The sequence below is a fragment of the Dermacentor silvarum genome, chromosome 2, assembly GCF_013339745.2.
Source record: "Dermacentor silvarum isolate Dsil-2018 chromosome 2, BIME_Dsil_1.4, whole genome shotgun sequence".
NCBI lineage: Eukaryota > Metazoa > Arthropoda > Arachnida > Ixodida > Ixodidae > Dermacentor > Dermacentor silvarum.
The window spans coordinates 44,261,712-44,276,326 of record NC_051155.1 but is presented as its reverse complement, the minus strand read 5'-3'; the positions used below and the strand labels follow the sequence as shown (position 1 = coordinate 44,276,326).

The window sequence follows — 14,615 nt, the reverse complement described above, 5'->3', positions numbered from 1 at the left end:
CTTTTTCTCGCGCTTCTTCGTTAACCTCCAAGTTTCTGCCCCATATGTTAGCACCAGTAGAATGTAATGATTGTGCACTTTTCTTTTCAACGACAGTGGTAAGCTTCCAGTCAGGATTTGGCAATGCCACTCCAACCCAATTGTATTGGTCTGTAGATTTTCGTTCTCACGATCAGGGTCCCCTGTGAGTAATCGAACCAGATAAACGTACTCATTTGCTGACTCTAGAGGCTGACTGGCGATCCTCAATTCTTGTTCCATTGCCTAGGTATTGAACACTATCTTTGTCTCCTACATAGTAATCTTCAGCCCCACTCTTACACCTTCTCGGTTAAGGTCCTCAAACATTTGCTGTTTTCGTCCCCACTGTTGCTTAATAGGACAATGTCACCTGCAAACCGAAGGTTTCTGAGATATTCGCCGTTGATCCTCACTCCTAAGCCTTCCCAGTCTAAGAGCTTGAATACTGCTAAGCATGCAGTGAATAGCATCGGAGAGATTGTGTCTCCGTGCCTGACCCCTTCCTTGATAGGTAACTTGCTACTTTTCTGTAGGGTAGCCAACCGCGGGCACGTTCTTCGTTAACCTCCCTACATTTCCCTTCATGTTTCTCTGTATTTTTTACGATATATATATATATATATATATATATATATATATATATATATTCTCCTGTAAATACATATCTGACCTCTCACTTTCGTTGTTACCATATCATCAATTGTGCCATATCTTTACGGGACAGAACAGATCCTTAAGAGGCACACCAACATTGCCAACGAAGCATCTTTTTTTTTAGAGCTTGGAGTCACGGTTCCCTCTTTATGCAGAACGAAAGGAACGGATGCTTGCAACACTATGTCATCCGATGTTTAAATCTATTTTCTGCACAAATTCATTCAATCAGTCATAGGCTGCTGGCAGCCGAAATAACTGGTCGACACGCTCGCATGAATTCTCCATCGCAGCACTTCGAAAATCCGAAGCCATCAACAAGTCATGCCACAGCAAAGAAGGCGAGGTCTGGGAGACTGTTGAACTGCTGGCGTCAAAAAAGAACCAGTACAATGTTGTAAAGTTCCATGCGTTATGGGCGTGTGCGAAGCATCGACCAGGCCGACATGGTGAAGGGCGAAAAACTGCCTGCGTCCTTTATTGCGCTTGCTTATAAAGACACGCCAAGAGCAAAGAGGGAAAAGTAAAGAGAGAGGGCACGGCTCGTGCCGAGTAGAAATAATGACGTGGTTTGCGCTGGTAAGCGTACTATCAGATCACGATACAAATGAGCTCACACCTTATAGTCAAGAATTTGAAAAATACTTCAATGAGCCGCTGATCCCAAGAAAGGATGATCCTTTGAAATATTGGAAAGAGCATGGAGCTTCACTGTATCCAGGAATCCCCAAAATTGGTTTGCGATACCTTCCCATCCCTGCTACCGAGGTGCCCAGAGAACGTATGTTTTCAACTACAGGAAACACCAGAACATCGCGGCGAGAGAGCTTGAAGCCAGGTCATGTGGAACAGCTTGTGTTTCTGCATGACAATTTGTAGCCTTGCGGTAACAGTCACGCAACCGCTTTGTGTGCTCGAAGACAAGCGCAGACATAATTTCTTTGTTCTTTCTGTAAACTTTCAATAAAATCTTTGGTATTCGGTATTCGATTCGATATTTTTGGACACTATTCGGCACTATTCGATTCGAGATGAAATTTCACTATTCGCACACCCCTCGTCGGTTGATTATCGAAGGAGACAGCAAGAAATCGACCGTCAGGTTACCGTTGCTTGATCAGTCATGCTAAGTGAAGAAACACACACTGCGAAAACGCGTGTGAGCGTACGTGTGACTATGGCTGGAGCGGGATGCCTCCAGAGTGAAGGAGCGCGGCGTTAGTTTGAAATTACAGCTTGTTGCTGCGAGGCGACGCACCGTAATACTTAGCAGACACGATCGTCAGCGCGTCATGTGTACACGTATACGCTTTTCTGTCATAAAATTGGCAAACCCGGTGAAGGGCCGTTTACCCCGGTGGCTCTATATCTAAACACATGCGAACGGAGAAATCAGTTTCCCTGCAACCGCTGCACCCAATTGGATGAGCCTTGTCCCCAGCGTGGAGAAAGCCGACCAGACATATAGAGCGTAACCAGGAGCGTCTATTCAGCTGCGGCGTACTGTACTCATTTTTCTGCAAGTGCAACGGACGGAATCGTCAAGAGCGTTGTGGAGGAGATTTCGTGGCCGGCAAAATGATCTGTAGCACCTGTCCTCACTTAAGTAGCAGGTTGTCATAGCAAACGAAACGGAGGGTAAAGCCAAATTTATTGGCTTTGTTGTAGATACAGTCGAACTTGGATATCAGGAACCGAGGTTTAACGAGGCTTCTTGTTCTGCGAACTTTTCTCATTAAATCTCACGAACTTTTGCCCCCGATTCAAAAATTTTATTGCGATAGCAATTATATGGACACTCAAAAGCAGATTTCTGCCGTCGGCGTCGCCGTCGCCGTGAGGTTCCGTATGACGTCATTTGGAGATGAAATCGTCGCCGCACGCCGAACGCTGTATGTGCGAGTGAAAGGGCGCGAGGGGCGCGTCTTTCACGGGGAGTGAACGCACGGCGGAGAACAAACGCGCGTTCTGCGCCGTGCTCGCTTAAGGGCTGCAGAAGTAGGCGTCTCTTTTCTCCTTTACAATCACCATATATGTAGAGCAAACGCGCCTTCTTCGGACGCGCGAGAGGCCGTGGGGGAGGGGGAGGGAAGGGAGGCGACGTTTAGCTGCGGCACCAAGTGCCTATTTATATCAGAGGCTCCAGCAACAGTCACCAACGCCGCACGCATTTTGAGCTAACGCGGGCAAAACGCCGATGGCGTCGACAACAGTTCTGCGTGTTGTTGCTACCAAAGCCGCTCACCTTACTTCGTATGACATTGCTGTGTTGCTATCGCATTCATTGCTTCGCCCTTAGGGCGAAACTGTGACATTTTTTGCTATCATTTTGATTTGCAGAAGTCTTCATGCGCCGCGTGTATTTGTCAGATTTCGAGCTATTCTTGGCGCTCGTTTTGACTAAGTTGGATGACAACAGCGCCACTAAGCTTCTCGATGCCTACCGAATGGACGCTTATACTTCGACGTATGGGGACATCCCCTGACACGGGCACCGTAAGTGTCTCGTTCAAACCAGAGATCTGGCTAAGGTAATATATTGCGGACCACGCCTTGTTTAATGCACTATATACTCCTGCACACTGAAACACTGTTACAGTTGTACCATGGAATGAGACGAATAAGACTAGCGCATGTGCTAATGTGGGCACGCGCGGAAGCAAAACCTGCGCGCAACACCTTGGGAGAAAATGTTTCTCTAGTGAATCTACGAGACTCCGCGCAGACCTTTCGTTCTTGCGGGCTACAGCGTCCACGAAAGTCCCCCGATTTTGATGCTTGTCATCGCTCTTGCGACAATAAATAATTATTATATTAAAATTGTTAACTGCGATTATAAAATAACATTTGGAATATAAAATAACAATGAATGCAAAAACAAATATAGTGAGATACATGATTTACTGGAACATTTTTGCAGTGAAATGGGAAAAAGTTAACTGGAACGAGCGGCTGATCCACTGACTCTCGCCCGTTCTAAATACATCGAGCACCAACTAGCAAAACAAATCCGGTATTCCAAATTAATATTTTCAACGTGGCTTGTCTCACATAAAGATCACGCTTGTTTTAGATATAACATCTGGAACACATGTTTATATGCAAACCATGTGGAACCAGATTAAAAGTGTATGAAAGAAGAAGCCCGGAGCTTCAGGCCAGGCCCGGTACGAGCCCACCGTTACAGCTATTTTACCGGGCTCAGGTTATTGGGTAGGTCCGAGCACGTGCACAACTCTACGTCACATATGCGCGCGATGCCACTGCAACGGAACGGTGGCGTTACCCGTCAACGCTTCGGAAAACACGGCGAGAGGCCACCGCTGGCACTCGTCATTGCCATGGATTGACGTTGCTTCACGCAGCATAACCTATCATGTAGCGTATAAACCGGAATACAGGTCGTTTCCTTCCCCCCTCCCGAAAAAACAGGCGAAGTCGCCTCTCGTCGTAAAATACGGTCTTTAGCAGACTGTGAATCGTCGTCGGGCCAAGTCAAGGTCAGGAGTCGACCTATATATTCCGATTTAAACGGTAACGCTCCTCTCGGTTGAGCATCAACGCTCAGACGCGTCAAATCGGTTTTACCGCTGATGCTTTTCTCGTCCCGCGCATGCACAGAGACTACATCGTCGACCGACATGGCTCAACACAGGCAGCACACATATCGAGTCGGCGTAAATGTATAGTCATCTGTACTACCGCTATGTGCCGGGCACCGGGTCTGTTCCCGACTGAAGGGGATCCCGGCCTCCCTTCTATTTTTTAAGGAGGGGCTCGGCATCCCCTTGGCAGGTCAAGTGTAGCACTGCGGCATCCATTCGACAATCGCTGGAGGTGATCTTATTACCAGCAGTGCGTTGTGCGCGGCAAATCTAAATATCCAATTGTGCGATTAATGATTTATTCGCGATTAATCCGTTGATGTGGCACGGGCAAAAGCAAGAAAACAGTTATTGCTGTACTACTGCATGCGTCAACCCCGAGGCACTGCACACGACGGTCACCACCCTTGCTCGACTAAGATTCTTGGCACAGCATACTGTTTTATGAGCCACCTGAGCGTGAAGCTCCCTGTTCGTGAATTAGTGAATTCAGGTTCACCTTGGTTTCTAGTTCGTTTTCATTGGTTTAGTTGTGCACTGTGAGTGCTATGTTATACCAAAGAAACGTGCATTTTTCTACTTTTGTAGGTAGGTAGGTGTGAAACCATAAAATACATTCTTGTAGTGCCTGAAGTTGTCAATGAAGCAAGGCAACCTAACCTTCTGTGTTGCATCTAGACTTCTTTGCTCTGAGTTCAAATATATACTTCATATAGCATAACACTTCCAGAGATATGTTTGGAAAAAACATTTCCAAAATGCACACTTCTTTTAAGTGCTTGATCGAATCGGCTCATTAATAACTGCCTGAAGTACACTCAGAATATATTTATTAGCAGAACGCACAAAAATTTGTTTAATTTTAGATCAAGTTGGCTTCACTACAACTGCTTGAAGATGGCTTTGACAGCGCCAATAAAGTAAAGAAAATTTCAACGTCCCAAACGCAACTTCTGTGGCCTGTGTGAGTTGTGACGAAACCTACACTGTCACGTAGAACCACATCTAGTTATGTAGGAAGGCCCTAGTGCGGCACACACAAAAGATAACTTTGATATAATTTAGGCAGATGGTCCTGCCTTCATCGCAGTACAATCACTCCGAAGAAGGCAGGACCACCATAGTCAAAGACGTTGTTCACGTGGCACCACATTCACGCGTACAGACAAAAAGCACCGAGTACAGAGCGTGGGCAGCAAACGCGCGTGAAATGCACTGGATTGCGTACAGAGGTAAAATTGGTTTGCGCACCAAGAACACGGCGCAGTCCCTGTGTGGCACGGTGGAGCTTCCATTACCGTGCTTCCACACCAGCTGGAACACGCCTGACGGTCGGTCGAGCCAACGCAGCCGCTCGCCGAAGGTGCCGCGCTCGAGGTGTTGGAACAGGAATTGGCACAACTTGCCCGTAAAACGCGAAGGCATCTGCGAGCAGAGACAAGCCAGCCGTTGCATCAATAAAGGAGTACCGGAAGAAAGATTTCGAACGCCACTTTTTTTTTGCGTTTATTAGATAGCTGTCGACTCCGCAACGATGGTATGTGGTGCCAGAATCGCCTCGATCCCGCCACAAGTACTTAATAATATCGTCTTTCAATGCGACCAGTCCAGAACGTGCGCGTCGAAACCAGCGCAGCTTCGCTGCGTAAGGGTGCGCTGACAGGTGAGCCTCTTCGTTACGTGACGAAAATCGGAGGCAGCGTTCACATCACGTGATATCACAAACCACTGAGGGAAGGTGTTGCGGAATGAATGTTTCTCTCGAAAGAAGCAGCATCCCCTCACCTTCTCGCACCCTACTGTCCCGTCTTTCGACAACAGGATCACGGCGCTCGCGACAGCTGTACCGACCAGGGTGACTGATATCACGTGACCGCAGCCCCGCTTTTCCTAACGTCTTGAAGATCTCCGGTCAACTACCCGCAGCCGCACTACAGCCGTACTACATGTCGCGCATTTTAAACTCGCCGCGTTTAAAAGATTCATCATCATCATCAGCCTGTATTTTATGTCCACTGCAGGACGAAGGCCTCTCCCTGCGATCTCCAGTTACCCCTGTCTTGCGCTAGCGTATTCCAACTTGCGTCTCCAAATTTCCTAACTTCGTTTCCTAACCTAACTTCCTAACTAAAAGATTATATGCCCTAAAAATTCTATATCACGTGACTATACATGAATTATGTGCCCAGGCGGACATCATTTGCAAAGAAATAAAAAATCAAGCCAATCAATTGAGTAATTAAAACTAATCGCATCATTTAACTGCCTAACTAAATCTTTAAGGCAAGTACGTGTTTATATTGAAAAGCTAAAGGGAATCGTGATAAAGCTTTACTTCTGTGTTTCTCCATTTCGAAATGGCTACGTAGACTGAAACAATTGGCTTCAAATGATTCGTTCAATTTACCTCAGGACAAGCGCGGGCGACTCGCGGTCCCATCCCACATCAAGCCTCATACGATCGTTACGGTGCAGGCAGCTATCAAATAAAAAATAATAAAATAAATAACAAATAAAAACCAGACAAACATTTACTGTTGGTACTCCTTTAACGAAAAAAATAAAATAAAAAAAAACAAGAAAGAAAACGAGAGAACAAAAGAACACAGTTGATGTCGGTGAGGGAAAGTTGAAGGTGTTGTGGATGTCACGAGGTCGCATTACAGTATAGGCAAGGCTGTGATGCTGATGGCGAAGGCTGAACTGTTTATTAACGTGGTTTATGCAAGCGATAGAATTGAAACTATACACACAGACGTACAAATATGTATGTGGTTTTTATTGGCGCAAGGGCCAGATATGGCCAAAGAGCGCCATAACAAATGGTGATCAGACGTACAAATACTACGTGTCAAAAGTTACACTGATGTTACAATTTGGTCTTTCAATCCGAGCCGAATCTCCACAGCGACCCTTCACGTAATTAAAAAGCAGTCCCCGACACCACCTTTGCCCCATCGTTTTTCCAATCACACTGCGATGCGCGCATTGTGCACAGAATGGGGCTTCTAGGTGACACAGTCCACCGTTCCAATGTCTCGAGGTCGTTGCTATAAAACCTTGCAGTGCAGTGGGCCTCTTGTCCAGTGTTGTACACGTTCCTCTAAAACAGGAACGAAAGCTCGTTCCTCGTTCCTTCCCAATCTTGGAACGAGTTCCCCTTACAAGTTACTTTAATGCGAAAGGAACGCGTTCCAGTTACACTTCTAACATTGGAACGTGTTGTTACATTAACGTTACATTTGATTTTTTTAAATTAAAATATGGGGTCGGATAATCCTGCGGCGAAATAAAGTGAGCAATTTAAAACTCACATCGAACTACGCATATTATACGAATTTAAACATCGCCGGCGGCAGATTATCTGGAGATAAGAAGAATCCAAAGAAACGCTTCTAGCCGAATTTTTTTCAGGCAGCACCGGACATACTCCAGATATGTCTAACTGCAACTTTGGTGCTCATCTATCACAAGTGCTACACATACGGCACTTTCCACTTCGGTGTTCAAATGCGCAGTCAGGATACTGCACTTCAGATCTGCAAATAGAAAGTTACTCACATGCACCAATATCCTCCTGAGACCCGGACCCAACAACGGTACATAATCGCTCTTCAATGTGTTTTTTTTTTTTTTGCCTACTGTTATGTCATGAACTTGAAAAACAATTTTTAAAATTGGAATACCACGGATAGAAGCCAAGAGATCCATCTCCATGTACGTGAAAACAAAAATGACTATCTCCATCATCTCCCCATGTAAGCTGTGGTAAAAACTGCATTTCATTGTTTAAACGCTGAGATGAAGATGGAACTTCGTGTAATACATCAGCGGCGTTTACATGAATACGACAGAAGCGTATCGTATCAGCTTTCAAGCGTACCGCATCTCATGTAGACGAGGTAATTCGCTAGGAAGGCGTATCGCATCCAATGCGCCAAACAAGGGTAGTTTGAGATGGAGAATGCGCATTTCAGCGGCGCATGTAAACAACAGAAGCGTATCGCATCAGGAATTATGGGAAAGCATTCGCTGCGGGATTACAACCGGCCAACCAACCAGCGGCGCGGCCACTGCCGCACTGCGAGACATCAAAACAAACATGGCGGCTGAAAAAGCAGGTGCGTCGCACGGTCCTGTTGCTAGGAGTTCCAAGAACTCAAGCAATATGTGGATGAGTCTCTTCAAGGCGTTAAGTGGACCCGCAAGCGACAATCTATCATTGGCGACGATAAGCCGTATGTCAAATACATCGTAACCACGGAGACTGAGGAAGCAACTTCGGGCACTCCCCAACATGGCTAACAGAGCACCCAGACAACAAGAGAATCTTGCTATTTGGCAGTGGAACTGTCGCTCACTACAGAACAAACACGCTACACTCACACAATAAATCAAGGCGGCGCTAGTCCCACCCGACCTCATTTGCCTGCAAGAGATCGGGAAAACACCGAAACCCATCGGTGGTTATCGTCTTTAAGCCGACCTAAATCACCCAGCTGTAGCGACCCTGGCAAGGAAGGACTTAGCCTTAACCGCGACCGTAATACCGGGGGTCGAGACACACCATCAAATAGTCACAATTTGGCCGGTCAAGAAAGGACGCCCTAAATGTGTATTAGTGCACGTGTACAGTCCCCCTAGCGAACGCAAGGCCGACTTCTTGACAATCCTGAACCACGCATCCACACTGCTTTCAAAGCGGGACCGATTGATTTTCCTTGGCGACTTTAATGCATGGCACACCGAGTGGGGGTACAGGCGAGATACGAGCAAGGGAATCTATCTACTCAGCACCACCCAGGCCCACGAGTTACTGCTGTTCACACACCCGGGAGTTCCTACAAGGATAGGCAACAGCGTGACTCGGGACACTACGTCGGATCTTACCTTTATCAACAATGACAACGGTGTTACCTGGAGTAACCTCGAGGAAAACTTAGGCAGCGACCACTACATCCTATGCACGACGGTGAACACGGCAAAGGTCCGCCTAGCCTTAGGGACGGCCACGCTGACGGACTGGAAGAAATATCGAGAACGCCAGCAGACAGCCCCCTCGACACCCACTACGGCAGAAGGATGGAGTAATTTCCTAAATGAACTCTATACTGCCACCACTAAGGAGCTCCAAACCACACCAGACACGCCGGCTATAGACAACCACCTAGCTCATCTCTGGGAAGCTCGTAGAAGTCTCAGCAAGAGGTGAAAAAGACAGCGCCACAACCGTAACCTAAGGCGACGAATCGACCGATTGGCGGAAGAAGCAAATACCTACGCTCGAACACTCAATTACAACAACTGGCACAGCTTTTGTGACTCCTTCAGAGGCACACTGAGCACCAAGAAGACATGGGCCATACTGCGATGCATGCTGGATCCGACCAGTACGCGCACGGAAACGGCTAATGTCATGCGGCGACTCATAGGAGTGTACCAAGGGACGGATACTGAGCTGTTGCAACAACTCAAGACCACCTACACCGGTGAGGCTCGAACACCTACAACAGCTCCGAAAGAATACCATGGGAAAGCCAACGAAGATCTGGACGCCCCCAGCACCTTCGCGGAACTTTTACGCAGCCGCGCAGACTTTCAAAAAGAACACAGCACCAGGACCAGACCGCGTCACCAATGCGATGCTTCGCAATCTCAGTGACACAGCCATCGAACAGCGTGTGCATTTGTTCAACGATCAGGTCTGGAGGAAGGGAGGTCGGGTACCAGCGCTATGGAAATCGGCCAACATCATCATGATCCCAAAACTTGGTAAGCCGCGAGAGATCGGACAGCTGCGGCCCATCTCATTAACATCGTGCATGGGCAAGCTCTTTGAAAGAGTCGTGCACACCCGGCTGGAGAATCACCTCGAGCGTAACAGCCTTCTTCCGGACTCGATGTCCGGCTTTCGCAAGGGAGTCTCTGCACGGGACGTCTTCCTCATGCTAAAAGACGAGGTCCTCGGTCCTCCCCCGGGCAGCCTAGACAGAATCCTGCTCGCCCTTGACGTTCAAAAGGCCTTTGACACCATATCTCACTCCGCCATACTAGAGGGCCTTGAAGACGTCGGATGCGGAGAAAGAATATTTCATTACATTCAGGACTTTCTGCGTGACCGCACTGCAACAATTGCGCTCGGAGCGTCACGGTCGCTCCCATATGAACTGCCGGGCCGCGGCACGCCTCAAGGCGCAATTTTGTCTCCGCTCCTATTCAATATTGGAATGCGCAAGCTCGCTCTACAGTTACAGGAAGACAAAGACCTCGGCGTGGCAATTTACGCCGACGACATTACGCTCTCGGCGACCAAATTCTCATACGGGGACAGACAAAACACACTTCAGCAAGCCCTAGACACGGTCGAATCATACACAAAGCATGCCGGCATGAAATGCGCACCGAGAAAATCGGAATACATACATATTCGACCACCAAGAACTCAAGCCAACAGAGCACCACCGTTTACAACTACTTCTAGACGGAGAACCTATCCGAAAAGTCCAGCAGCTACGAGTGCGCGGAATGCATATACAGGAAACGGGCAGTGCCGGCATCACCCTGTCCAAACTCAAGCGCACGGTTCGCAGTGTTAGTAGCCTCATTAACAGAATCGCACGTAGCAGAGAGGGAATGACGGAGACAGACACTATGAAATTAGTACAGGCCTTCGTCATAAGCAGAATCACTTATGCTCTTCCTTTCCAAGCGGCCCGACAAACTGACATCGACCAAGCAAATCGACTGCTCCGGATTGCCTGCAAGGCGGCACTCGGCCTGCCCGAAAACACGAGCACTCACCGTCTCAGCGAGCTGGGCATAATGAACACATACGAAGAACTCGCCGCGGCCACACTCATGGCCCAGCGCGAAAGACAAAACGCAACACCACAGGGGCGCTCCGTGCTAACACGACTACGATACCCCCTAACGCCACAGTTCTGCGGAGACGAGACCATACTTATGCCACCTGGTCTACGAGCAAGAATCCATGTGAACCCCATCCCACGTCACATGAACCCTCACTACCACGTGAAACGGCGACAAGCCCGAGCAGCCATCCTGCGCAAAAGTCAGGAGGCCGCAGACACATACTTTACTGACGCAGGCTTATACCCCAGAGGTGAGACAGCGGCTCCTACTTATGTGGCTGTCGCGACAAACCGGGGGAGACCGATCGTAGAAGCGTCCGTACGCACGACTTGAAGCGCCACGGCGGAATCCGCGGCCATAGTCCTAGCCATCCGAGACGCTGGCGCCAAGAGCCAGTCGGCTTATATACTCACAGACTCGCAAGACGCCTGCCGCCTCTTCCTTCGGGGAGTTCTACCGGCCGGGGTCCTTCGCATACTAGGACCAAGCCTCCAAATGGACCACGGGATAACCTGGTGTCCCGCGTACACCGGAGTGGAAGGCAACGATCGGGCGGATCGTCTGGCTCGAGGTATAACAGGCCGAGCCGCGATACATACCGCCCGAACGGACGCCTCTCCGACACCCGGCAGCCCACCGAGAGACATACTTGAGGCACAACGACTAGGAAGACGATCCAAAGCTCCACCTCACCCCAAGCTCAGCAGGCGACAGGCGAGGGACTGGCGCCGAATACAAACACCTACCCACACTTACATAGACCTGCACAAAATATTTCCCAACAAACACAGCGACAGATGTCCATGGTGCGACTCCATCCCGACACTAGAACACATCACTTACAAATGCACGCAGCGTCCGGCAGACGCCGTGTCGCCGCTACTTAACGATACACTAAACAATTGGTCGTGGGAGGCGCGACTCTCCGAACTGGACTTGGGAAGCCAACTGGCGACCCTTGACCAGGCCCGGCGCGCCGCAATAGCCAGTGGGGCCCTGGAAGATGGGCTCCACCCGCAGTAACCAAGCACGATCTTTATTTAAATAAAGTTGTTTCTCTCTCTCTCTCGCGAGCATGGAGGAAGTAAAAAATGTTTTACTTCCTCCATGCTCGCGAGTGTTGTGCCTGGCAGTCCTTCGGGACAAAGGAGGCCTCATCGTTAGACGTGAACATATCAAGTGCTCTTCACGCTTGTCGTTTCTCGCGGCCGGGAAGTGTCAGCGTCAGTCACCTGGGACTGATGGATGTGCAATTAGTCTCCAGACTGCAATGGGTCATCGGCCTCGTGCGTAGCTAAAACGACAACGTCGCTCTTGGTGCGTTTCGTGAAGCACCAGCGCCCGCCCGAGCTATGACGAGGCCCGGCGCCAACTGAGACGCGCCAACCTGGAGCCCCTTCTGAGACAGCAGCCACCGCTCTCCCTGGAAATGGTGGCTTCCGCGAACTGACCGCCACGGAGAGGCGGCTAATCCTTGCAAGGCGTCAACGTCAAGCATTGCCATGGGAACGACATCAACGTTTGGTTCCCAAGGTGTCAACCGTTGCCTGTGTGCGGGGCCGATCAGGCAAGATTGGAGGCGGAGCCCGGCGGGAAACGATGGCACATCATGAGCGGGATATGACGAACTGGTCGAAGATGGTCATTGGCTAAGAAGAACCAAAGTGCATTCCCTCGTCGAGTGAAAGAGGGAAACGAAAGGAATAAAAAGCGCGACTTGAGTGTTTTGAGACGCTCGGAGATGTAAACGCTAGAACATGCAAATATGTTAGCATGTAGACGGCTCCAATATCATGGAGACCACCTTGTAAAATATGTACGTTTGTATATAAAACCATTTTTCTGATCTCTCTGGATATCTCCTCCTCTCGGCACTTGGCACGACACCATCCATGGAACCTTCGCGGCCGCTCGGACTTCGCAACACGAGTAAGTGTCAACTCGCGTTTCCTTTACGCACTCGGCCCACTACCGGAAACCAGTTACGCCGGAAGTGGGCTGCACTTACCTCATACGACACCATGTGGCGCTACGTTCTCGCGACAGTTAATGCGCTACATGTAAACGGCGCCGCATCGCCTTTCCCAAATGCGCTTGGAAATGCGATGCGCTACTGTCGCATTCATGTAAACTCGGCTATTGCCATGTTGCCGCCGCGTCCGGTACTTTCACGCAATCTCGGTGACTTCGAAACAAGCCTCGAAGTCTTTCGGCCGTTTGGGACGACACAGAGGTCGAGACAAATTTATAGTCAAATTTCTCGACAGCGGATGACAAGATATGAGTAAACCCCTTCTTTACAGTTACACATGCACCGTACTTCACACCCAGAGTGAATATTTTGCGTAATCACTTCCGAGTGAATTTCGAAAAAAAAAAAATTGACTGCAATGTGCAATGTATTGTACAAGGGGGTCTCAGGAGGATATAATTAAATTTCTTGCACAAGAAACCGCATCGAAAGTAACAATACATAGGCGTTTAATTAATGCTGATTCAATATTGCAGTATGAGTGGAAAAAAGAAATGTCCAGAATAGATATTCGCTATTTAGTAAAGACCCTTGTTTGAACTCGGCAAGGAAGGGACGCCATGGGCGTCGACACGAGCGGACGTCTCCGCATCAGCTCCGCCTTTTGATATGCTTTTTGCCGGTCTACTGCGTGAAATCTTCCCTAATTTTATCACCAACGTTTTCGCTAAGTCTAGGGGAACACCCGGATACCGGTTTTGGCCCGGGCCACCCCGATTTTCTTCCTTTTTCGACCAACGTTTCGCCTCACTCGCTAGGCCTCGAGTAGGCTGAACACGACTACTGTTACGTTCGGCGACCAGCGGGGGCAGCGATCTTGGAAGTACCTCCTGATTGGCCTGCGACGAATCGCTTCGGGAGGCTGAAAAACGCCCCGCCGGGAAAGATCAGCGGCGACACCATGCCTATACACCTTTAAAAGAATACGTGTCACCCGGGCGCCGACCCCGAGGCTAGGAGGCGGAGACTCTTGGAAAAGGGCCGCTACTACGACGCTTTCTCACGGCCGCTCGACAGACCAGCTGGCCACCAAGGCCGTTCTCTAAACAAACCCGTCGATGGTTGGCCATTCCAGGAACAAGAGACGCGTCAGTTCGTCAGGCGCGAAGCCTGTCTACGAGTGTCCCCACCTTTCTGTGAGGGAGTGAGCTGTGTGTGCCCGAGGGCACTTCTCCGAATGTGTTCGGGAAACGAAGGCACCGGAAGATTATGCGCACCCTCGCCCTCGGTGACTCTGGACGCTCCGATTGGAGGAAGAGGGCTTTTAAGCGGACTTTTGCGGGCCATCGAGAGTGCTCTGCCATCTGCCCTGAGATGTAGGCAGTGCTTCGATCCAGTCATGTTAGACTGATGAGACGTAACGTCTCGTTCTCCTACTTCTCATGTAAATAATGTAAATTAACCCAGTACTCTTCGTTCTCGATGAGAAC

At 49.2% G+C, this 14,615-nt stretch overlaps 1 protein-coding gene across 1 annotated transcript in view; it reads right to left on the bottom strand.

Annotated features, from left to right (window-relative positions):
• The window catches only part of LOC125943409 (interferon regulatory factor 1-like), a 176,541-nt gene that overhangs the window by 60,069 nt on the left and 101,857 nt on the right, over positions 1-14,615 (bottom strand). The window contains exon 2 of the mRNA XM_049662704.1: positions 5,532-5,705. Coding sequence (XP_049518661.1) covers positions 5,532-5,705 — 174 coding nt within the window. The remainder of the gene's footprint in view (positions 1-5,531; positions 5,706-14,615) is intronic.